Source organism: Sminthopsis crassicaudata, chromosome 6, assembly GCF_048593235.1.
Source record: "Sminthopsis crassicaudata isolate SCR6 chromosome 6, ASM4859323v1, whole genome shotgun sequence".
NCBI lineage: Eukaryota > Metazoa > Chordata > Mammalia > Dasyuromorphia > Dasyuridae > Sminthopsis > Sminthopsis crassicaudata.
The window spans coordinates 22,107,554-22,131,737 of record NC_133622.1 but is presented as its reverse complement, the minus strand read 5'-3'; the positions used below and the strand labels follow the sequence as shown (position 1 = coordinate 22,131,737).

Genomic DNA, 24,184 nt, shown 5'->3' with positions numbered 1-24,184 from the left:
TATATTTGCTTAGACTTTTTTTTTTTGGTCTTAAATTTTAAAGTACTTGAAATGATTCAAGGGAAAAAAAAATAGGGCTAACCATTTTGATTACCTGATTACTTCGGGATGTAGAATAGGCAAGAAAACTGTTCTAGAATTTATTTTGATGAAAATGAGTAATACAAGATTCCCACAGAGCTGCGGAACTGAACAATTACTGGGGCAGCATCTCTTTTTTTTTTTTTTTTTTCCTTCTTTTTTTTGTTCCACCATATTTGAATGAAATCCAAATCAAAGCATTCTTCATCAAACTGGCATATCAATTCATTTACTTCTTTTCCAATGAAAACAGAATTATCTGTCAGACAGAGAGTAGACTTACAATGGGGAAACCATTTGAACATGTTATATTTTAATTTGCAGAGACAAAAATGACAAGCAATTTATTTACATAAAACTGTACAAAAGCAAATTAAATTATGTAAAATATTTCATAAATAGAGTTGGACTAGCGTTTAATACATTTTGCATGTTTAGCATAGTTGCGTGCATAGTGACTCATAATAAACGATGATAAATTGTTCTCTGCTTCACTATCAACATCCAAGTTGCAGAACAATAGTCAATGATTAATATTACAAACAGAGCGTACCACACTGAATGCAAGTGCTTTAAAATTTAGGAAAAGTTGTCTGAAAGTGTACCCCAGGTAGGTGGGAAATGATGCCTTCTTCCAGATGTTTGATACCCTTGCCAGGGACACAACTGAAATGCTTTGCTACTTTCAAGTCCATTTTCTCTTCTCCTTTTCTTAGGGACACATTGTATATTTATCACTGATTCTATGTAAGTAGAACGATTTTGTTCCAATTTCCCATGATGGTTTTAAGATAGCTGCCCATTTCACGGCAGTTTCTTAGGGTGTCTGTACATATGCGTGTGTGCATGTTTTCCTACAGAACATCTTCCTAGGGTAATCTTTCAGCCAGACATCTTTAGCTCCATTTTAATTCCTTCCCACATAAAAATAATGCCTCCCCTGTTTTTTGAAACTCAGGCAGCAGGCCAGTCAGAAACTATATCGAATAAATATATATCGCTACTTGAGATCCAGAATGAACATCGGATTTCTGATCGAAGTTACAGACGTTAATACATATATAAAGTTATATAATTATGCATCAATCTATAAACGTGTCCTAATGTAAAATGCATGCAAAGTTCATTTGGGTTTCCTGTGTACAGAAAATAATCGATTTATTATATACTGTACAACCAAAGTGGAATGGTAGCTAAAAACAATAACAACAAAATCTGAAATCGTTTCTTTTTGTAGAATGGACTGAACACACGTGGCAAAAGCCAACCTGGGTTACTATCGCAACATACGCTATAGTTCCCTTCTGATATCTCTTGGGCAGCCCATTCAAGCTTGTTTTAAGAATGAAAGATATTTAAGACTGGGCCATTATCTGAGTTTGGCAGAAGGCAAATTCTTTTTTAATATATTATTTATCATTTTTCAGAAAATAAACACGGATAAATATACAGGTTCAAAAAAGTTGGGAATAGCCCGTTACCCCTCAGTGTCCAAACCCAACCACCACGTTAACCGTAACGACAGGTAGAAAAGGCACAATTGCATATTTTGCATTCACTCTTTGAATTTATTTTTTTGTTTGTTTTTGTTTTTTTAAAAAGCACTCTATATGTGGAGTGGCACCAGATTCAGCCTATTTAAAATTAAAAAAAATACAAACACAAAATATATTTCTGTGTCATGCCAGTTCATAATAGTAATAAACATGTTATGATGGCTAGTTCTACTGGAATTGCTGTGAATACTTACAGTACACTTAATTTTATTCTTTCACACCCATTTTAGTTCTAAGGAGATTCGCACAAGTTAGATGACTTAATGACATGACCAATTTTGATACGGTGCAAACATCGGTGAGTGACTGCTGATCCAATTAATCTGAAGGTCCAGTGTGACCCGTATTAGCTTTGTAGACAAAAGGGTTTAAAGACATATTGAAACAAGCTACCTAGAGGTTTTTCAAGTGTCTCTTCCAAGAAAGAAAAAAATCCTATTGAAGCAAAAAAAAAATATTTTTGAACATCTGTGTTATGCAATTGAGTATTCTGTTGAAACGTGCAAGAAAAATATGTATACATTATTACATAAGTATCTTTAGAAGCATTTTTCTTAATAGGTACTTACAGATTATACAAGGCAGTACTGCTTTAATGCAGTTTCCTATCAAAGTACTAGAACTTCAACTTTCCATAATGTAAATAATAATCAAACATGAAAATGTTCAATTATTAATATTTTAGTCTTATTTGTCCCTCAAGTCCATGTCCCCATTCATCCTAACTACTATACACAAACTAACACTGAAACAAAAACCTTAACGCTGGAAAGAGCAAAATGGAATGGCCCTAAGTCCCCTCCCTCCCCATTCCCTCCCCTTCCCCACGACCCAAAAGAGGAGAAGTAGTTTTCAGAGATAAACATTGCGATGACTTGTACTGAACTGTTATTCCAGGCTGCTTAACTTGATAGTCTAAGTAGTTCCACGAAGCAAGAAACTAGGCAAAACTACATTGGGACTACAATTTGCTAGAAAGCCATCTAGCCTAGCCATCCCTTTACACCGGGCTATAGCTATTCAGAGATTTGAATGTTTGCTCTCTTCCGTGTTATTCCCCATTTTGCTGATTGTCGATTTCATTTGAATGTCCCAGCTCCATTTTAAACTGTCCTAAATCTTCATCTACAGAGCAGATGGCTCAAGTTCTGCACTCTGTTATTTTTTATTGCACACAAAACCTGTATCTGTTCCGTCTTTCTTTAAGATGTGCGTCCTGTGAGAAATGTCACAGCCCAGAGCTCATTTCTTTCGTGTTTAGTTTGGAATGCTTTGTAATTCGTCTCGAGTGGCTGTGTAAGTATCGGATCGGTGTTAAAGTCCATCAGACTTTGTCACCTTCCTCAAAAGCTATGAGTCTTGACATTCCGTATTACACAGGACTCAGGTTTAATGCACTTTTGTTTGAAGAATATTGGCGTTGGACCATTGACCAAAGCAACTGATAATCTGTAAGGTGGATGGAAAGTCCAGTAAGCCTACCCTGGATCCTGGGGGGGGATGGTGGGAGGGGATGGGGAAGATGACATTGGACTTAATTCGCAAGATGCTTATACCAATAAATCATCTTTCTGTACTTCCCTCCTCCCCCAACCCATGACCCCTAATTTCTATGACTTTGAAAAATGTTATCTTCCCTGATAATATTACCCAGAACTAGCACAGGACCTGCATTGCCTCTTATGGCATCAGCAAATATGCTGACGAGCTCCTTTTGAGGATTTCAACTAAAATTCACTTAAAAAAATTATTTTCTGGACTAAGTGGCTCGGATTCTATGCCAAACGAAATCTATCTGTTATGGATGCATATCGCTTTTTGTGGGTGAGATGGCGTTCTAAGTCAAGACCAAAAACATTTTATAATTCCCCTGATCCGCGGTACGATCTTTGGCCTTTAAATGACTGAAATTGTCCCAGATAGGTGCGAATGTTGGTCTTGTCCAAAGAAAATGTAAGCTCAACAGGTGATCGATAGTTAGTATGATGCATGGGATGCTAATCTGTTTCTGCAAACGGTAATTAATTATGCATATAGAGAGAACATCCTGTCTATGAATGGAATTGACCTCAGAGTTAATTATTTGATAGGGAAATACACCACGTTTTAGACTGCAGTCTCCGGCTGCAAGTGATTTTTCCGTTACCAGCCTCGGGTGAGAATATTAAAGCTGTGGTCTTCAGAAAGTGCTTAGTAATAGTTAGACCTTTCTAGTAACTGGACCTAGAATTTGGAAGGTTTGAGGCAGATTGTTCTAACGGGGATCGACCGTGTTCTGATGGTGTCATTTGGAGTATACTTTTTTTTTTTTTTTTTTTTCTTTCTTCTGACCTGTTATTCTCAATCAGTCAGACGACAATCAAACTAATCAGAATGATTAAAGTCATGCTTCAGCATCTGGGATAAAGACAGTGTGCTGTGTTCTGCTAATCAGGCTTATTACCATGAACGAAACTTGCAACCATCAATTTTTTTTTTGGGGGGGGGAGGAATCGGTGAGGGGATTAGACATGCAAGTAACAACAATGGTTTCTACATTGTACATCATCATCAGGCAAACGGTATAATTAAGTGCCTGATGTGGAGGCAGAAGTGGCAGGCCAGCTTTGTCTCTTTGGTAGCCCCCCTTTTTATTTTATTTTTTTTGAGTTACATTGTTTTGATTTTTTTTTTAAGGTTTGCCCCTTTTTCTTTCTCTTACATGAAAGACCCTTATTGTTGCTTCTGAAAGCCTACAGGTAAACTTCTCTTCTAGTGAGAGTGTTGACAGGAGATGGCTTGTACTCCCCCGTCTTCGTCAGGGGAATATCCTCTGGGTTGGCTTCCTCATTTTTGCTGAAATTAGCTGCACTGAAGGTCTCATACGATGAGGTCAACTTTTTGTTAAGGAGGTTTCTGTTGCGGTCACCCATGAGAGAGGCTTCTCCGTTGGCCAGCTTTTCCTGGCTGCCCCGCTCATCGACGGGCATGAATGTGGAGAGTTTTGGCTGGCTTTTCTGCTTCCTTTCAGGTGAAGTACGGACTGGCATCCAGCAGGAGTCTGAGTGACCGTATTCATCACACTCTCGGGTGCACTTCCCTGTCAGGGCTACATCTGGCAGAGGCCTTGAGTCTGAAATAAGAGCAGAACGAGCCTTTAAGAATAAAAGTCACCTTTCATCAACTCTTCTATTGCTTCAAAATAAAGAAATAGCCATAAATTCCCTCCTACTGAACCATTTTCATCCCACCACCCTTAAACCTTGGTGTGTATGTGTGAACGATTCTAATATTTCACTACAGCCACATATAGAATCCTCAGCTGAAAATAAACATACATACATACATACAGATACACACATGTAAATATGTAATATACAAACATAGGTTTTGCATTGACATTGTGTATTTTACTAAATAATAACTGAGCAAAAGGTTCGCTTCAAAACTATATGTAATCGGGGACTAAGATAGAGCAGGATGGATGATATAGTCACATACTAGATAATGACAGCGTTCCAATATATTTCTGCTTTCTTTTTTGCACAGAAAATAAACCTAAACAGAATAGAGAAATAGATTAAAATGTGTGTGATTTATCCCAGAGGGAGAAAAAGAATACTCTTTGCAAATATAATCTCTTAGTCTGTAATGTCTTATATATGGAATTTGTGAAAATGCAAAACCTTATATTTAAAAACTTTTCAAATTTAAATGGATACCACTTCATGTAACCAGAATTATAAATGAAAAATACAAATGAAGAATGAGCAAGAGCACAAAAACAATCCCCCCCATATTTTCAGATGATCTATTATGTATGTGATATAGGAAAAATCTCCCTCAAAAAATGGTTGCCAAAGTGTTTGCTGAATAGAAAACTCATACAAATGGGGCGTGTTGTACAAATGCAGCCATTTCTCGGACCTTTTTGGTGTTATATAACATCCATGTGTAATTAATTGAATAAGTTTGCTATCTGCACCAAGATGGAATGAGAAATGAATGCTCCTTCTATGTATGTAGTTAATAGTTAAATCCTTTCTGATCAGTAATTGATGCCCGTCATGATCTTTCCTATCTTCAAAGACATATGTGTGTGATTTAAATAACACTATATGTTTTTGTTGAGGAAAATGACTTCAAGATTTCTCAGTGTTGATATTTAAATCTGTTTTGTGCTGCTGCTTTTTTATGAGCTTTCTATGCTGCAAAAAAAGGAGAGACACCTCTGTATACCATTTAATAACTTTTATAGTTTTGTTTATAGCCAAACAAAAGCTCATAATACGACTGAGCTCCATTTTATATCATACTGTATCATTTTATTATATGGCTTGGGGATTACATAATCTATTCTTGCAGCCAAATTTTGCTCCAAAGAATATATTCACAAGGGTTGAAATCAATAATGTTTACATATACACAACCTTTGGCAGGCTTGGGCTCTTTGTAAACTCTTCATGATAAATCTAGATGATACTCTTTGTTGTTTTTATCTATAATGCATCATTAAATGATCCCTTCTCTTTGTATTTGCATTAAATTTATTATGTTTTAGCCAGTGAAATTTCCTAACTTTAGTCACATCAATTATCACTACCATTTTTTTTCTTTTTCAGTTATGGAAAACAGAAACATTGATATTTGTCGGCCCATCGATTCCCGAATAACTATAGCCTGGCAATGTGGAGAATCCCCTGAAGATGTTTCCATTGTTCATCATAGGAAACAGTAATAATTTTTTCTCTCACTTGTGAAAGGTAAGATAGAAAGACAGTAATGTAGTACTGTCATACAAGCTATTATTTGATATTTAAGTGTTTAAATACTCAATTTTGCTGAAAAAAAGACAAATAATTTCCCACTTTCTAATTTTAAAAATTAAATTATTTCATTCATTTAATTCCATGTTTGTATGTTGTTAATATCACAAGATTTATAGCTATTTTAATCAGGCTTGCTAATTAATCTAACAAACACAAAATATTACATAAGATGCAAGTATAAAGTACATTATTTTAAAATATATCTAGCAATATTGAAATTCTTTTAAAAGCTCCCTTTAAATACAAATTTTACATTCAGAATTTTTTTTTCTCTCTAATTTTGGTTTTACCTTCATTGCATTAATAACTGTAAATTTTTTTTTTTTCTGTGACTGTGTACTAATGTTCTGGAAATTCTATGATCTAGCATTTTCAGATTGATTCTTTCTGTCAAATTCTCTTGTCATAATACCTTGCTCAAGTGAACCCTAACTGTTATATATTCATCCCCTTAAATTTATTTAAAACTCATGCATTTGGTGTCAAACTCGGCTTATCAAAGATCCCATTAGCTACAAAGGAGGCTAGTTTTCAGGGATTAATTTGTATTTTCAGTTTGCAATGCATTACACTATTGTTTTCCTTTGTTATGTGATGCAATTAGACATGGTTAGTAGCGTTATATTAATACACTGAAAACTCATCTTACATTTTGTTTAACTTATGCACCTAAACTACTTACTGCTCACAAGTAATTAAATCTATTTTCATTGATTCAACTTCCAATTTGAAACACTACTGAGATGTACTGACCTTCTTTCCCTTGGTCTTTTCATAACACAACCTGGCTAGCTTCCAGTTGAGATTGATTTCTACTTTGCACATTTAACTAAAAGGGACTTTTCCTCAGAGCTGTCACCTACAGTGTACCACATCTCTATCCAAGAGGCATGATTTTTAAGAAGGAACGCCTGTCATTTCCAGAATCAGATGCGTGAGTAGGAGAATAACTTTGAAGCTGACAGGCCTAATTATCTAAGATATATTGCACTTTTTGGTCATCAAATTCAGCAAATGACCAAGAAAGTTTGCAAAAAATTTATCACACACTTCATTTCTTCCAGAGTTAGATGATTGTTCAGAGTAATTATCAAAGGATAGTCAACATGGTGGCAAACCTTTCCAAAATACATGTCTAAATTTAATATTTTTTCATTTTGGAGAAATGTGTTCTCATATTAAACTTAAATTAAAAAAAAATATCACCTATTTTTTGATCCCTATAAAACAACTAATCACTTCTTCCCAAAGTGCTTTGGAGAAGGAAGGACGCCACTCAGTAAGTAGCGATTACAAAAAGCAAAAGTATTTCATAGAAAAAACATGGCGATTTTCGTTCTCAATCATACTACTTTTGTATAAAGACTTTATATAGGGCCTACAAAGTATTTCGTTAGAACATTCTGTTTTCTTAAGACTAAAGACATGTGATATGAGTTAATATTTTGGCCACATTTACAGCTTAACCATTATTGAGTTGCCAAGGGCATTAACATTTTAGCAACTTACCTTTAAGATTTCTATTAGGGAGAGGGGCAATGAATAATGAAAATCTTCAGTTCTGTGACCTCTTAAAGACTTGGGTGAGTATTCAGAAAGCCAAAGAGTGAGTTGTATAACTCCCTGATGGAATTAGAACTATCTTTTTTGTGTGGCTAATACCCCAGAGCCACTTGGCTTTTTCTGGAATGCACTGGTAACATAACAGAGAACATTTTCTTTTTGTACATGATTAAATTGTCATTTACTCTTCTCTTTAAATTGGCCTTTGATTTCATTGGTTTAAAGAGCTACTGTTTACTCATTTCCTCTCTTAATGCATAGAAGCACTTTACCTGTCACTTATTAGTCTTAGAGAGTTGCCTAGAGGTACCGAGAGTTGAAGTATTATGTTCCCATAATAAGGCCACAAAGCTAATATGTGTCAGAGATGAGAAGGAAACCCAAGCCTTCCTAACTTTGAAGCCAAGATATCTCTCTGCTATGATAAACTCCTTCAATTACTAAAAATCGCTGCAAGAATAATAGCTGAGGAAAACAGCACATCTTAATAATACCTTGTGATATTTCTTTCATTTATCTGAATATATCAATAAGCTATGACTTTATCAGTATAGGTGCTCCCTTCTATATCTTACTAGATTGTCTCTTACTATGGCTAAAAATATTAATGACCTAGTGCCCCTGATAATGAGTTTCTCCAAACTTAGCTTATGCTATTCTATGAGCTATCCTGATAGTTAATTCTGTCTTTCACAAAGTCGATATTTGAAATCTTTCAGTCATAATAGGACCTTTTAGAGCTCATTTACTATAGTCTGAAAGAAATCAGCATGATCCAAATAATTTTCAGAAGTTTTACCCCCTTAAAATTCAAAGCAAGACATTGCCAACAAAAAAAATACATATACTACAATCTGTATATAAGTATTTCAGTTATCAGATGCCAGGATTATAGTTGTAAGGAAATTTAGACTTCATTGGATCTAGTCCAATTTGGATATATGGGAATTTTTCTACAGCCTCTCTGGTAAAATGGTTTCTAACCTTTGCTTAAAGAACTCTTAATGAGGTGGAGATACTATGATCCAAGATCACCTTAATTACTTGAAACAATTCTAATACTTATAAAGTTTTCTTTTATTTAATCTGCCTGTACTTTAATGTTACTTATTCCCAAGATTTCTAGATCTGAGCTCTAGGTCAAACAGGATATGTGTAATGATTTTTATATAGCAAAGCTCTTAAAATATTTAAAGACAGTTTTCATGTTCTGGTACACCAAAAAAACTACCTCAATTCTATCAACTAATTTTTAGATGGAATGGTCTTGAGCATCCTCACCATGGTGATCAGAAAGTTTTACTTCAGCCTTTCTCCTACTAGTTATATTGCTTCTTACCTCTGATCCTTTTTCTCAATGTATAGTTATCATCATTATTTAAGTAGTTTTCACCTACCACATGGCCCATTACTTTGTTTCCTTAATAACTTTTTTTCTGTTTAAGTCAGACCCTTCTCAAATTTATCCTTCAGACAGCTTCCCAAATAGCCTTTCTAATGCATAGATCTGACTTTATCTTTCTAAGCATTGCTGCTTTGGTGGTATTTCATCAGCTTGTCAGTATTTTATCATAAAAGAAGGCTGATTCTCTCTGATAGGTCTTTTTGATCATGGCCTTTATTTCTTCTAGAACAATATACATGTTGCTCAGTCTGTCATTTACGGATTTCTACGAGATCTCCAAATTACTTTCCCTGCCCTATTTCACTTGGATCATCATTTGTGCCATCATTATTTCACTCACATTTGACTTTGTGTAGTTCTGTGATTTCATCCTCCACTCTTCTATCCCTGCACTAATGCAGGCCAGCTTCTAAATCTAAAATTCATTCTTTCTCCATTTCTCCTTGGAGAAAACCTTTCCTTTCTTCAAGGCTCAAGTCAGAAATGCAGCTATTCCCTCCTCCACAAAGCTTTCCCCGCTCAAGTTTTTCTTAGCTCATACGGTCTTGACCTTTCCTATGCCCTTATTATATTATATTATATGTCATTTCCATTTGTGTACATGGCAAACCTACACTGTAGCATCTGGTGGATGGAGGATATGATTTTTCTGTTCTTTCCATTTCCTTTCTTTTCTTTTTATTCCTAGAATCCAAAAATATTTTCTATATTCTTAATGCTTAACATTTTTAAAGAAATTGAACATCAAATCAAATACTGTACTTAACTTTCCTAGCCTGGTTATCAAACACTTTATATTTACCTTTTCATCATTCTGACACTTGTTTCTTCATCAGAACATGGATATCAATGCTAACATTACCAAGAAGCAGAAGAAAGACTTCTTAAAAAATATCAAGCGCTAAATAATAAAGGTAATGAAAGCATTAGCTTGTAAAGAAAGATTTAAAAAGTGAATTACCATAATCGATTCAATAGCCAAAAAAAAAAAAACTTTCAAAAATAAACTTCTGAGATGCAGGCGAGCTTCATAAAGGGACTTTTAGGAAATTCAAGCAGATGGCTACCATATAAACACTTTGGAAATTTCCATCCTGTCTTTGCAACATTTCCCCAAGTTACACCATATAGTGCTTGAGTTCAGCCTGACATGCCAGGGCCCTATTAAAATGCTTAAACATGTTTGAAAGCATCAGCAACTTCTTTCTTTTCACCTTAGGCAAAACACAGTTCAACAGCAATTGAATGTATCTCATGAAGCATTTACTGCCCTGAGGCTGGAACCATTGTCATTCCAAATGTGGCATTATCATACACTGTAGAGACAGGGCTTGCCATGTCTCAAGCAGTCTTGCTGAATAAAGTCAAACATAAATCTACTGTTTGGCACATGAAAACTGCATGAGAGTACAAAAATATATATGAACTGCCTCAGAAGGAGAAGCATTTTATAAATATCACTTAGATGACTTCCTCTTCTTGTCTCCCTTTCCCCCCCCCTCCTGAAAAGGTAGATGAAGTACCTGGAATGGACCCTGCAGGGATGCAGGACCTTGGAGGGGAGGAGGGTTTGATGAAAAAGGGGATATGACACATTTCTTAACTATTATTTTGGAAGAGTTACAAAATCTGGTATTTGATTACTGTACTTAAGTCATTGGCCTATGCATGTCATTACCAATGGAACGCATCTCCAGGTATGACAGCAATATCATGATTGGCTTAAGATATGTTTTAAGGTCTAGCCTGAAGTTTCACTTGCTCTTTACTCTTTACACTTTTCAAGTAGTAAGAAAATGAAAGATAAAGTTTAGGTAAGTATCATGTGTTTAGAACTCAATTACTTCAACTATAAAGTCAGGTGGTTAGAAAGGGAGGGTCTCTAAATGTCTCGCCATATTCCATGAACACATTTAGTGACATTTAGGACATATACTTTTCTTTTTACTAAAAGTTTTCTTTGCTAACATGTCCTAAGTGTATTCTAAAGATAAGATAATGTAATGACTATTGGTCTATTCAGACTGGGTAAGTATTTACTAAAACATCCTAGATGTCTTCTAAAATTGAGTGACCATTGATCCATTCAAATTGGTTACAATGAATTTTGAGAATTAAAAAAAAAAATAAGTTGAAAATGTCTCATTAATGTTCTTTTTGTATACAGTGTCAGAACTTTTAAATTATCTATGGTTTCAGAACAAACACAGAGAACAAACCTTTTATGATAAAGATGGTTTTATGAGTGTTTCTAAGGTGGTAAAAATCAGTATTATAAACTTAACCTGATAATGAGCCTTTTCAAACTTAGTTGGCCATTACGTAAGAGTCATTCACTGGGTCTACATCTTGTGTTAGGGAATAATATGCTAATATATATATATATTATATATATGATATATATTTTTTTTCTTTAGGAATATCAGTTTGGTAGTTATATGAATGATAGGATAAACTGGATACCAGGAAACCCTTTAAAATGATGTTTTGATTATCCAAGGAAGAATAAGTGCCTAAACTTCAGTAGTTGTTATTTGAGTAAAAAGTAGAGGATGAACATAAAAGGTTTTTAGAGTTAGTGTAAGATTTGGTAACTGAGTCTAAGGTGTGACAAAGGTGATTCCTGGTTTGCATACATGACTGACTATAAAAATGATGGTGCTCTCAAAATAAGTTAGAATTAGGATTATATTTAATAAGAATTATAAGGAATGATAAATGTTCATAATTAATAATAACAAAAGTATGGGATATCTAATTGGGTTCACACATGAATCAACTTTAGAAAATATAATTAAAAGAAAGAAGAAAAAAGAGCCATATAATTCAAATACCATTAAACTATGCTTCAATAAGAAAATCAGCATTGGAAAATGTGCATTTATTCAATGTATAGAATATAAAGAATGTTTTGAAAATTATTTCCATGCATGGCAGTAGAATTGCTTTCATTCTATTAGAATGTCTTTAACGATGGCACTTTAAGGTTAAATTTTATGTGTGCTTTATAATCATTATCATATTTGAGCCTCAAATTAGCTCTCTAATACAGAATGTGTGATTTCATCTCTGTATGAAATTTCTGATGTGGAAACTATCCATCAATGGAGATCATCAACTTCTCTATAACTCAGAATCTTAGATAATTAATTGGGACACTGATAAGTTAAATGATCTTTGATCTTACACAGATAATGTCAAAAGAGATACTTTAACCCAAGTCTTTCCAAATCTAAAAATATTAGCAGTAGATTCACTATGCTAGCTTGATGCAACAGTGGATAGAGCACTAGGCTTAGAATTAGGAAGTCTCATCTTACTCAGTTCAAATCTGGATTCAGACACTTATTTGCTATGAGATCTTGGGCAAGTCACTTAAGCCCATTTTTTGTCAGTTTCTTCATCTGTCAAAATGAGAAAGAAATGGCAAACCATTCTAGTATCTTTATCAAGAAAACCCCAGATGTCCCAGACTCAACTGAAAAACAGCAACAATGATCGCTATGTCAAGTTGTCCATGTTATAAGGCTGCATGCTAGGGACATTTCTGCCCAAATTGATGAGATATGGAAAATACTTGAATATGAAAACATTTGTATCTTTTCCTATTCTCTTCTAATTCCATAAATATACTTCAACCTAATTGGGGGAAATAATGCCATATTATTGAAATTCCTATTCAACCTTGAGAGCTAGTCAAGAATGAAACCACCAGATGATAAGTATGTAGTTCTCAGGCAATTACCTGGGGGAAAAAAACAAACAAACAAACAAACAAACAAAAAAAAAAAAACAAACAAACAAAACTGAGACATCCCATCTATTGCCATCATAGGAAAAGAAGCATAATGAATAGGATCACAGGTTCAGAACTCATGGCCCAACATGCCAAAGAGTTGAATTAAGAGAAATTGAATAGCATTCTCAGAATAATCTGTGTCAACCCTTCATTTCCTAGGTGATGGAAACCAAGAAAGCTCAATGATTTGATTAGAGTGATACAGGTAATATGTAGCAGAGTTTGGATCTTCTTGACTGACATTCTCTCTAAGTCAACTAATAAACTGAGTGACAAACTGAGAGGTCACTCTCTTCTAAACATCCATTATCTTCTATTCATATATATCAGAAGAATGAACTCTGCCATTTGTTTCTACTTATTAGCATTCCTTAGATTCTGATGACTGATTCCTATAACTGGGCTCTTTGAAGTCCTGGTAAGTATTTCTATAGCAGACATTTGTGTCTTTTCAAATGTTTCTGAGCTTGTGGTATTTTCTTAAACCCAGACCCAGCATATATATTCCTTCTTGTTCTTCCCACCACAAATATTTTATATGTTTCTTATTTTTTACATATCTTATTCTTACCATACCTAATAGAATGCCCATTGATGCTCAAAAATGTAGTATGAATGATTTTAAATTATTCAATTAATATAGAAGTAATATCTGCCTCACATTTAAAGGATTATTATGAAAGAGAAAAGGGAGATTATGAAAATTAATTAAATACATAAAGTTATAATATTAAAAAATTGCAAAAATATTCCCAATGAATGCTGCAGAAAATTAGGACAATAGTTTTCAACACATTCATGTGATACCTCTAAATGATCCTGATGACAAGTTTTTAAATTGTTCCCTGACCAATGCTATTTAGCTTTTACTATCTGTGAGTGAGTTAGCTGATCTAAACTGTAGCACAAATGAATGCATACTAAAATTTTTAAAGATGCATGAGATAGAACTATCTAATATATAATAATACAATGAAATAAATGGCTAATATTTTTATAATAATAGCTACCATTTATTTTGTAATGGGTACTATATACTAAGTGCTTTATAATTATTATCTTATTTGAACCGAAACCTTTAGTTTAGTACCATTTAGGTACTATTATTATTCCCATTTTACAGATGAAAAAAGTGAAATAAATGGAGGTTAAGTGATAAGCTTGACTCTAGGCCTAACCCTCTATCAATTGTGCCAGCTGATAGTTATATCATTAATCATTGATTGTTTTTGATTAACATTTTAAATATTCCCCAATTAACATATATTCATGTAGCTGGTCATATTTTAAAATATTCTTTTTATAACATTCTAATAACTATAATTGCTTTCATTTGTACAGCACTCTGATTTCCAAAACACTTTTCTCACAATAGTTCACTGTAAAAACTGAGGGTGACAAAAAACAAAAAAAAACAAAAAAAACAAAAAAAACAATGACCTCCCAGGGACTCACAGGAAGAGCCACAGAGGAGTGTTCCAAATTCAGGGATCTTTACATTAAGTCCCATTCACTGTATGTTAGCCAACAATAATGGCAATTCTCAAGAAATTCAGGTACTCTGCTTCTGCACTAACTCAAAGATTTTCTTTATAACAATATTGAAAAACGAGTCTAGAAAATCGGACCTCTCATCCTCCTGAGAAATATTTTCATTTATTTGTGGATGAATGAATGCTAAGAGTGAGGTTTGAACTTACGATTGAGGGAATAGCTGAAATCTGGAAGTACTTCATAAGAGCTGAAACACTGAAGAGAATGCTTTGTTTGTTGGAAGGCTGCCTTCTTCTTGTCCAGAAGTAGTTGAGTGGATGTTGAAGGCAAATATAAGTTTATTTATTGGTGATCACAATTATCACAGAGAGGGGTAACCCAGAAGAGGGAAATATCCAATAAGTGAAGGGAAGGAGCAGAAAGGAAGAGGGGCTTATTGACCAAGCAAAATGACTTCGATGAGAAGCCAGATATCAATGAGACGAAACTTGGATAATTTTGCTAGTCATTGAAACATTCTCCTTCATTTACTTCTGTGTCTTCAGAGGCCTAGGCTGTCCTTTTAGTAGTCCTCCAGTACTCTTTCTATACCCTTTGTGTCATACTGATATTCCAAATATTTGCCCAGGAGGGACAGCCAACCAAGCTGAAAGTTGTATCTCCTCTCTTGTGATTGCTTCAGGTGACAGACTTCCTGTTAGTGTGATGGATGCTACCTCCTACTTATCCACTTATCAAATGGAAGATGGTAAAAACCACTAACTTAAAGCCTCCTCTTTTATCCATTCAATTTAAGAAAACCACTTCTAATCCATCCTCCTCATAGCTGCCAAAGTCAGTTTCCTAAAGTTCATGGCTCACCATGTTACTCTTTAAAATCGCGTGGTTCCCTATGACTTCTAAGATCAAATGTGAACTCCTCTACTTAGGACTTAATATGACTACTAGAATATGGTTCACTTACTACCCTTTACGTATTCTATGGCCCAATTTACATGACCTTTCTAATCGTTCTTACTTTGTGAGCATTTCATTTCCCATCTCTACTCCTTATCCCCTTTCACACTCAATTGCTTTTACAGAAATTCTTTCCAAATAAAGCCCTCCCCATAAAATCACCTCATATATATTTTTCAACATATCTACTGTGTCTCATGATGTATTTTTGCTTTTACATCTTAGGACTTAGTTTAAGGTGAGAAATATAATAGATGCTTAATAAATGCTTATTGTTGATTGATTGATTTATTCAAAGATATCAGAAATAGAAGAAAATGTACATATTATTTAGCCCAATTCACTCATTTTGTATTTAAGGAAATTGAAGTTTGATAACAGAAAGTAAGTTACATGGTTAATAAAGCCAGAATAGAGGACAGAACCAGGGTAAATTCTATAATCTATCTATGGCACTATTTTCAGTCAACTCATTTGTGGTTTATAGAATCGTTTTCTATAACTCTGTGGGATAAATAGTGCACATATAATTAGTCTGACATAAGAAATAAGGAAGAAAAGGAAAAATAAGTGTTCAAACTCATTTTTCAGTGCTTGGAATATTCAATACTTCAAGAGTTCATTGTTACTGAATAATTCTATTCAATATCTCAGGTCCCCTTCGTATACTGGTTGCTACTTTGTCGTTCAATTCCCGTTTGGGTTTTATTGGCAACTATATTCCAGTTGTTTGCCATTTCCTTTTCTAGCTTATTTTATAGATGAGAAACTGAGGTGAACAGGGGTAAGTGACTTGCCCAACTTCGCACAGCTAAGAAGTATCTGAGGATGCATTTGAATTTAAGAAGGTAAGTTTTCCTGATTCTAGACCAAGTACTATATCCACTACATCTCTCAGGTTTAATAAATGCTTGTTGATTTTCAAAAAACAACAACAATATTTGATCTCCTCTGTGGTTAGAAGTGTGCTAAAAGTTTGTGTAAGAAAGCTTTCATTTTGGCTTCTTGTTACCTGCTAGGTGGGTTAGCAATTTCAGAGACATTTAGTAAAGACATCGTAATCACTGGATAGGGGAGTTCCTGAGACTAGTAAAGGCTGATATGTTTCATCCCAGAGTACAAGCTCTATGGCCCTTGAATATGTCTAAGCTATTAATCTTACATATGTCAACCCTTCCATATGTCACCTTTCCTATTTGAACGTGAGTTGCTTGGATGTCTTACTTTTTCTTTTCCTTGCATACAGTAAGCACAGAATAAATATTCTGTCCTTTCAGAAGAAATAATATCCCTTTATTTGTGTAACTTACCTAGATTATGAGGAAGCAGTAAGATAGAACTTCTGTTTTTATAGAAAACACAGCTCTGAACAAAATTGTCAAGCAGATGAAGAGAAGTATTTGAAATTCTTTACTTTATCCTACCTCTTTCTACTATCCTTTTGAATCCTTATTTCAAAAGTGATGATCTCCTACACAATTATATATTTAAGGCTTGAAGGGAAGTTTAGAGTGATCCAAAGAGGTTTTATAATTTATCAGATGAGGAAACTTGAGGTTTATCCAAGTTTACCAACTTGCCCAAGTGCACACACAATATAGATAAGTGGATTTGGTCATCTTACTTCAAATTCACGTTTTCCATTCCTTTTAGACTAACTTTATATGGAGTCATGCTGATTTTTAAAGATTGTTAATAAGATAATAGACATCCCTCACTCAGGTCAATATGTGAATTTTAATTGGAATTTTTAGTAGAGAATGCTTCATTACAAAGGAGTGCCTAAAAAGACAGGTATTTAAGGACACTGCCTATAAAATATATATTTTTGATGGGCAGAGTCCAGTGCCACACACATAAACTAACCAGATGACTGTTGATATAGGAAATAGCATTTTTACATTGCTTATAAGAGGTGGGGGTCTTTATTCCTCTTAATATCCTCTGAGACTTCATCATGGCATCCATGGAGGTGATCCTAAGTCCTTGAAGCTTGGGCTGACAGACCACCACTTCCGGCATGTCCTATTTAGTTGGAAAGGTTTCAAGCATATGCTCACTGATGGATGTCTATTGTCTCAGGAACAGCTTAATTAAGTTTGGAGAGGTTCATCATCAGGTTGGCCATCGCAGTAACAAATTCTTTGACTGCAGCTACCCTCAAAGACTATCTTCTAAATTATAAAGGCAAGTCAATCTACATTGGTAAAGGGACTTCTCACAGGGACTAGATTGCAGATTTTTAAAATTCAGACAATACTTAAGGGGATCACTATATTCATCTGTCACATGAAAAATAGTTGCATTCACTTTAAATCGTTTACCATTGACTATAGTAATCCAGATGCAAACCTTTTGTTCTTGTTAAAATTAATTTCTGATAAATAAAATGGTCTAAAAGTGACAGGCGTGTTAAATAATTACTAATGCCAGGAGGCCCACTGTAAATATGGTTTCCTAGTTTGAGACAGTTAAATCCCTAGATTTCAGTTTTGTAGAATTAGGTATAATTGTTATGAGCCTCTCTGTAATCTAGTTAAATCCTTTGATAGTCTTTGATTTATTTCTCTCAGGAAAATGGCGAGAGACCTTTGGAAAATAAAGGACTTAATGTGACTCTTTAAGTCACATAGACATTATCATGGAAGGCACAGTTAAACTGTCTAATTGTGCTGCTGGTCTTGTGCTCAAATATTAATCTGTCACATGTCAAATTATATAGGTTTAGATTTTTTTAGCAGAACGTGTCCATGCTTAACAAACTCTACGCTTAAACAATTCATGGTGCAATTAGACTGTCATCACTCCTAGCGATGACTTCAGAAACGCATGAATCAGAGCTTAACAGTCAACATAATTTCATAGATAATCGTAGCAAAATTATGGGACTTCAGCAGCTTGAGCAGAGTGCAGTGAGCCTAGCAGACAGTGACTATCAACTATTCATCCCAGCCATCTGCCATGTATAGTCTTTATTTAAGGCTTTCATGCCAACTCTTTGACTTTGCCAGCCGTGGGTATGCCTGGGAAAACAACTTTCTTGGTATAAACAGATTTTTCCCATGTGTTCACTGAATTACCCTTCCCGTCTATTCCGGAATACTTCAGCAACTAATACTCTTTTGAGTTAACTATAGTGATTTCTTATGGAGAAGTGAGAATTTTGGATTTTAGCGAACCTCCCATCTCATTGGTATGAGTTCTCCCCAACTAGACGGGCTACAGTCCCAAGAACCGTGGCCATATAAATTCACTTAGAAAAGGCACTGACATTGATATCGCCGCTAAGGTCATCAGGGCTAACAACTTGGGTATCAACCCTTACAGGTATCATGTATTCTAGAATATATACCTAGTATATTCCTTTAAAAAAAAATTATGACTAATAACTTCACGTCCTAATACTATGCCTTGTCATTCACCAAATCCCTTGCCATCTTTTTCCTCACTTCTACCTTCCTTCAAGACTCAACACCTTTTGTGATAGTCTTTTCCAACTCTTTTTTCCTCAACACACTTCTAGCAATCTCTTCCATTTACCTTGTACATATTTTATACTTAAATAAGGTTAGAAGATTTCCTTTCTCATCAGAATATGTTCTTGCCTTATTTTAGTATCCTTAGGATTTAACAAATATTTGGTGTTGATTGATCTCAAATATCTTAACAGCTTCCCTGACTCCTTTTTTTCTGTAAATCTGTATAATACTACAAGATCTGGAGTATATCACAAAGAACAGAGGTCATCTATTTTGCAATCTTTTAAAATTTGTTTTCTATAGCATTCTGGCATGAAATGTACCATCCGGTGGTTAACATTCTAGTAATATACTGCCTGGCCCTTCAGATGCCTGTCAGAAAGCAAATACAGCCTTCTCACTGGGGTCGTTCTTAAAAGCTTTTTATTTTGGTGGAACAAACAGTTACTTGTGATCAAATTGGGAGTAGTCCTTAAGAACCTAAAACTATCTCCATGTCATGGGATATTAAATCCTCTCTGTCTCATATTGTAAAATGGAGATGATGAGGAAATCTAAGATTTAAGTTTTCATCCAATGATCCTGGAAACATTATAATAGTGAAAATCATCATGAATTTCTGTGCTTTACTGGCTTGTGATAAGACTGGTTAAAAAACCAAACAGCTAGCTAGAAAATTTGATTAACAAAAGATATAAACAGTAAAACTTTCATGAAGGGACAATCCATGTTTCCACTTTTGGATATGTCCTTAACAGCTGATAGGTTTCCTCAAGGAGGTATGTATGTAGTAGAGACTTAAAATTGGATTCTGGAATTCTCAAAGGTTTGAAGGCATAAATGGACCAACATTTTCAGATTAATGTTACTTCCACAGTAGCAGCACGAGCCCAAATAGTTGTGCTAAACTTACTTGCCCTCAAATGCCTTTTACTTTTCATTCCCAGGCTGCTGAGACATTGGTCATATAGTTTAACCTGTGATAAATGAACACCATAGCTAATGCCTCTGTCAGCTGAGCTGTCACCCTGGTCTAAGGACTTCCATCTTATCCAAAATAAAGACAAAGTACCAATTACTGTGTGGGTGTAAAGCCTCAAACTTTTGCTAAGATGAGAACCATATTCAGTACCTAAAAAAGTTTCATCTTCATTACATAAGTCTATTTTTAATTCTGCATGGCAGGAAGGAGCCTCAATTAGTAGGCTTTGGAATACAATCAATCCACAGTAAAACCATAATATCCTGGGTTGGTGATTTGAATCATGATGATAATATACTCAAAGAATATATTAACAGAATATTCCATGTACAGTATTTCTTGTGAACTATCAACAATCACCAGAGATAGTTGTACCACAAAGCAACATAAATTGAACTGGCTAAAGAAGAAGGAATTTTTTTTTCCAAACATGTAAAGGATCAATTGTCATATTAAAAAAAAAAAAATATATATATATATATATATATATATATATATATATATATCCCTAATAAAAAAGAAAGCAAATTCAAATACCCCTTACTTTTTGCTTTGTACTCTAATTATGTACCAATTATGATGAAAAAATAAATATTTAATACTAAAGAAAGTATGAAAAGAAATGAAAACTAATAATATTGGACCAGCTTTGAACTGGTCCAACTATATTGAAAATAACAAAGTGGAGCAGTTCTATAAAGGTCATTATTTCCCTTACTACAATGATCTGATTACTACACAAGTTTTCTCAATAAAAGTTATCATAAGTATGTATATATATATATATTATATATATAACATATATATATTATATATGTATAACATATATATATATATATATATATATATAATCATAGCAACTTTTTTGCTCAATTAAAACAAAACAAAAATCCTTCACCCACAATATGGAATGACTTAAAAAAAATGCATGTAATGCAATATTAGAGCAGAAAAAGGAAATTCAAATGAGAATCTCAGAGAAACATGTAGAGTGATGCAGAGGGGAAAAAACACACACATACACACACACACACACACACACACACACACACACAAGAAAAGTGTAGCAAAATTTCTACCATCATATAAATGCAAACATACCAAAATAAAACAGATTCAAATGAACTGCAATGAAAAATTGTCTCAAATAACAAAGGATGGGGACACATCCATCTTCCCTTAGCAAGGTAAGAGACCATAGAGAGGGAGCTTAAAAGGTTTGTTATGTATGTATGTAGTTGGACATGAGTGGGGGAATGATTATAATGTATAAAAGGAAACTTAAAGGAACAGTAAAGGAATTTGAGTCAGAATACCTGGACTCGACTCTCAAAAACACTATTTCCTAGCATTTCCTATCATTGTGAATATGACCAAGCCATTTATCTCAGTTTTCTAATTAATGGAGATAAGAATACTTACAGTATTTTTCTTACCACGTATGAACTTTACAAAAATATTCCACAAATTTGAGCTTTTATCATTGATGAATTATTTTGAAAGTAATTAAGTAAAGACTATGAGATACAAGGCAGGGGAGGAGAACTACCTTTAGAAATTGGAAGAATTTGAAGTTAAGATGATCAAATGTGGCTGACTTCATTAATGAATATTATCTGGGGATTAGCCAAAATGGTATCTTGAACTATACAGAAGCATCCCGTGAAGTTAAATATAATCTATAATAGATAATAGGGCACCTGATGGCTCAGTGGATAGAATGCTGAACCTGAAGCCAGGAAGACTCAGCTTCTCGATTTCTCATAAATCTAGCCTCCGATTCTTCCTAGCTTTGTGACTATGGACAAGTCACTTAATACTATATACCTCTGTTTCTCATCTGTAAAATGAGCTCAAGAAGGAAATGGTAAGCCACTCCAATTATCTTTGCTAAGAAAACTCCAGATGGAGTCACAAAGACTCAGAGTAGACTGAAAGTAGCTGAACAACAAAAATATGTAATAGATAACATATAGGAGAAGTTATAAGTCTTATACAAAAGATGATATGAAAAGCCTACATAAGATAAAATAATGTTTTTTCTAGTACTAAAGTTTATTCTTTACATATGAATCAGTATCAAATATGTGTTTAATAAACCTATTATTTCTACTTGTACATTATATATTCTTTCAAGAATATGTCTATGCTACTTAATCTAAGCTTAATTACAATTACCAGAAAAAAAATAAGACATGTTATAGAAATCATATAGGAAACAAAGAAAAGAATTATAACGAACTGCTATTTGGCAGATTTTTGCTGGGGAAAATTGCAGGAAAATGAAATTAAATTATAACATTGTAGGGCATATTATTGTATTAAGAATATAAATTATTCGATATAATTCAATGCATGTGCACACCCACACATGTGTTTGTGTGTGTGTGTAAAATCAGATTCCTGGATTTTCTGGAGAAAAAACAAACAAAGGCCATCTATATTGGTGGAGTGAATTTTTGCTTTGGTAGTTGAGTACATATGAAATCACAGGTCTAGTGATATATGTACATATACAAAATCTATATATTCTATAATGCATTAGTACATTTTATATATGTTCACATTAGCATAATATACAAAGAAGTTACTAATCTACACTAGTTTTCCATGCTGATGAAGTATTTATTTTATCTGTATAGGGAACCAATACAGATTGGTGACTCATCTGAAATTTAGTCTTAGAGGCTTATCTGAAATACTATAAAAGTTCATGTGAAATCCTTATAATACCCCAGGTAATAAGCATTAATTCAAAGAATTAAGCTTAGAGCATCCCAACTCCAAAAAAAATGACCTATTCATTGCATCAAACTACTGTGAAATTTACAAACATGAGCGTGTGTCTGAGGAAAAATGGAAAAGATTTCATTTTTAATCTAACTTATAGGAAAGGGGCAGAGTCATTCAGTCTATAGGAAGTGTCTGTCTAAAATAATGTTTTTGTAAGATTAAATCGACTTATAATTTTTAGCTCATCAAAGTTACCTATAAATTAAAATGATTTTATATTGTATTTATCTAATAATAAAGAAAATAGCATAAATAACAATTAATGCTATCATCTTTGTAATTAAATATAATTTTATTTCCCCCAAATAAACATTTTATGTAATTATTCTTTTTCATTTTTGAAAAATCCATTTTTAAACTGATTCCAGCTTGAAAACCAAACCATTCTTTTCTTTGGGGACATGAAAAGAAGGTGGAAATTAGTATGTGCTGGGTAGCATCCTTTACAACAAGAGATTTTCTGGCCTATTTCTGTGGTGGACTTTACAAGTATGCCAGTATAGTTGCTTTAGCTTATAGAACATGGTGAAATCTAAATTATCTCAATCAAAAAAAAAGTATAAAGTATGTGGAATCCCAATTAATGTGTATTAAATTACCTTCAAATGGAGAGGGGGGCAAGGAGACTTAAGGAGCATAATCATGCTAAGCATGTTAACTATGCGCTAAATAATGCAGCACTCAAGTACAGAAACAAGAGAATTTGAAGGGGAAAACAAATACCTTGAGATGACTTGTCTTTTAAAGTAACTGTCAAGGAGATTTTGCCTCTCTGAGCAAAAGTTACCGAGGACTTAAGGGATTCATTTATTCTTTAGGATGCATTAAGATGTGTCATTTTACTATTAAAAATGTTGTCCGGTTAAAATTAGGTCTAATTATCTAGCCATGATATACCTAGGTGTCTCTCAAGAAGAACAGAGGGATTCAGTATGATTAGATATATTTAGGATTGCAGTCAGGTCTGGGACTTAGAAATAAGATGAACTGAAAAGTATGACTAGTTATACATTATTCATGAACTTAGTACAACTCAGTAAAGAACTGATTCTCAAGTTATAAGCACCCCAAACTGTTCAGCATCAGAAATAATTCTGCTTCTGTAAGTCAAGCTGCCACTCAGAATAAAGATTTACATGTAATTATGATCATATGCAAAGATTTCCAATCACAATTAATGATTTAAACCACAAAGCTCCCAATTAGCAAAAAGAAAAAAAATATGATAATTTACTTATAAAACAATAGCTAAAATATTATAGATAAA

At 33.9% G+C, this 24,184-nt stretch overlaps 1 protein-coding gene and 1 long non-coding RNA gene across 3 annotated transcripts in view; one reads left to right on the top strand and one right to left on the bottom strand.

Annotated features, from left to right (window-relative positions):
- The window catches only part of LOC141546268 (uncharacterized), a 77,673-nt gene that overhangs the window by 20,662 nt on the left and 32,827 nt on the right, over positions 1-24,184 (top strand). The window contains exon 2 of the long non-coding RNA XR_012483264.1: positions 6,239-6,379. This is a non-coding gene — a long non-coding RNA (uncharacterized LOC141546268). The remainder of the gene's footprint in view (positions 1-6,238; positions 6,380-24,184) is intronic.
- Positions 306-24,184, bottom strand: part of PCDH7 (protocadherin 7) — a 483,311-nt gene continuing 459,432 nt past the window's right edge. For both annotated transcript variants that reach the window (XM_074273949.1, XM_074273950.1), the window contains exon 3: positions 306-4,749. In XM_074273949.1, the coding sequence (XP_074130050.1) occupies positions 4,370-4,749 (380 nt within the window). In that variant the 3' untranslated portion in view covers positions 306-4,369. The remainder of the gene's footprint in view (positions 4,750-24,184) is intronic.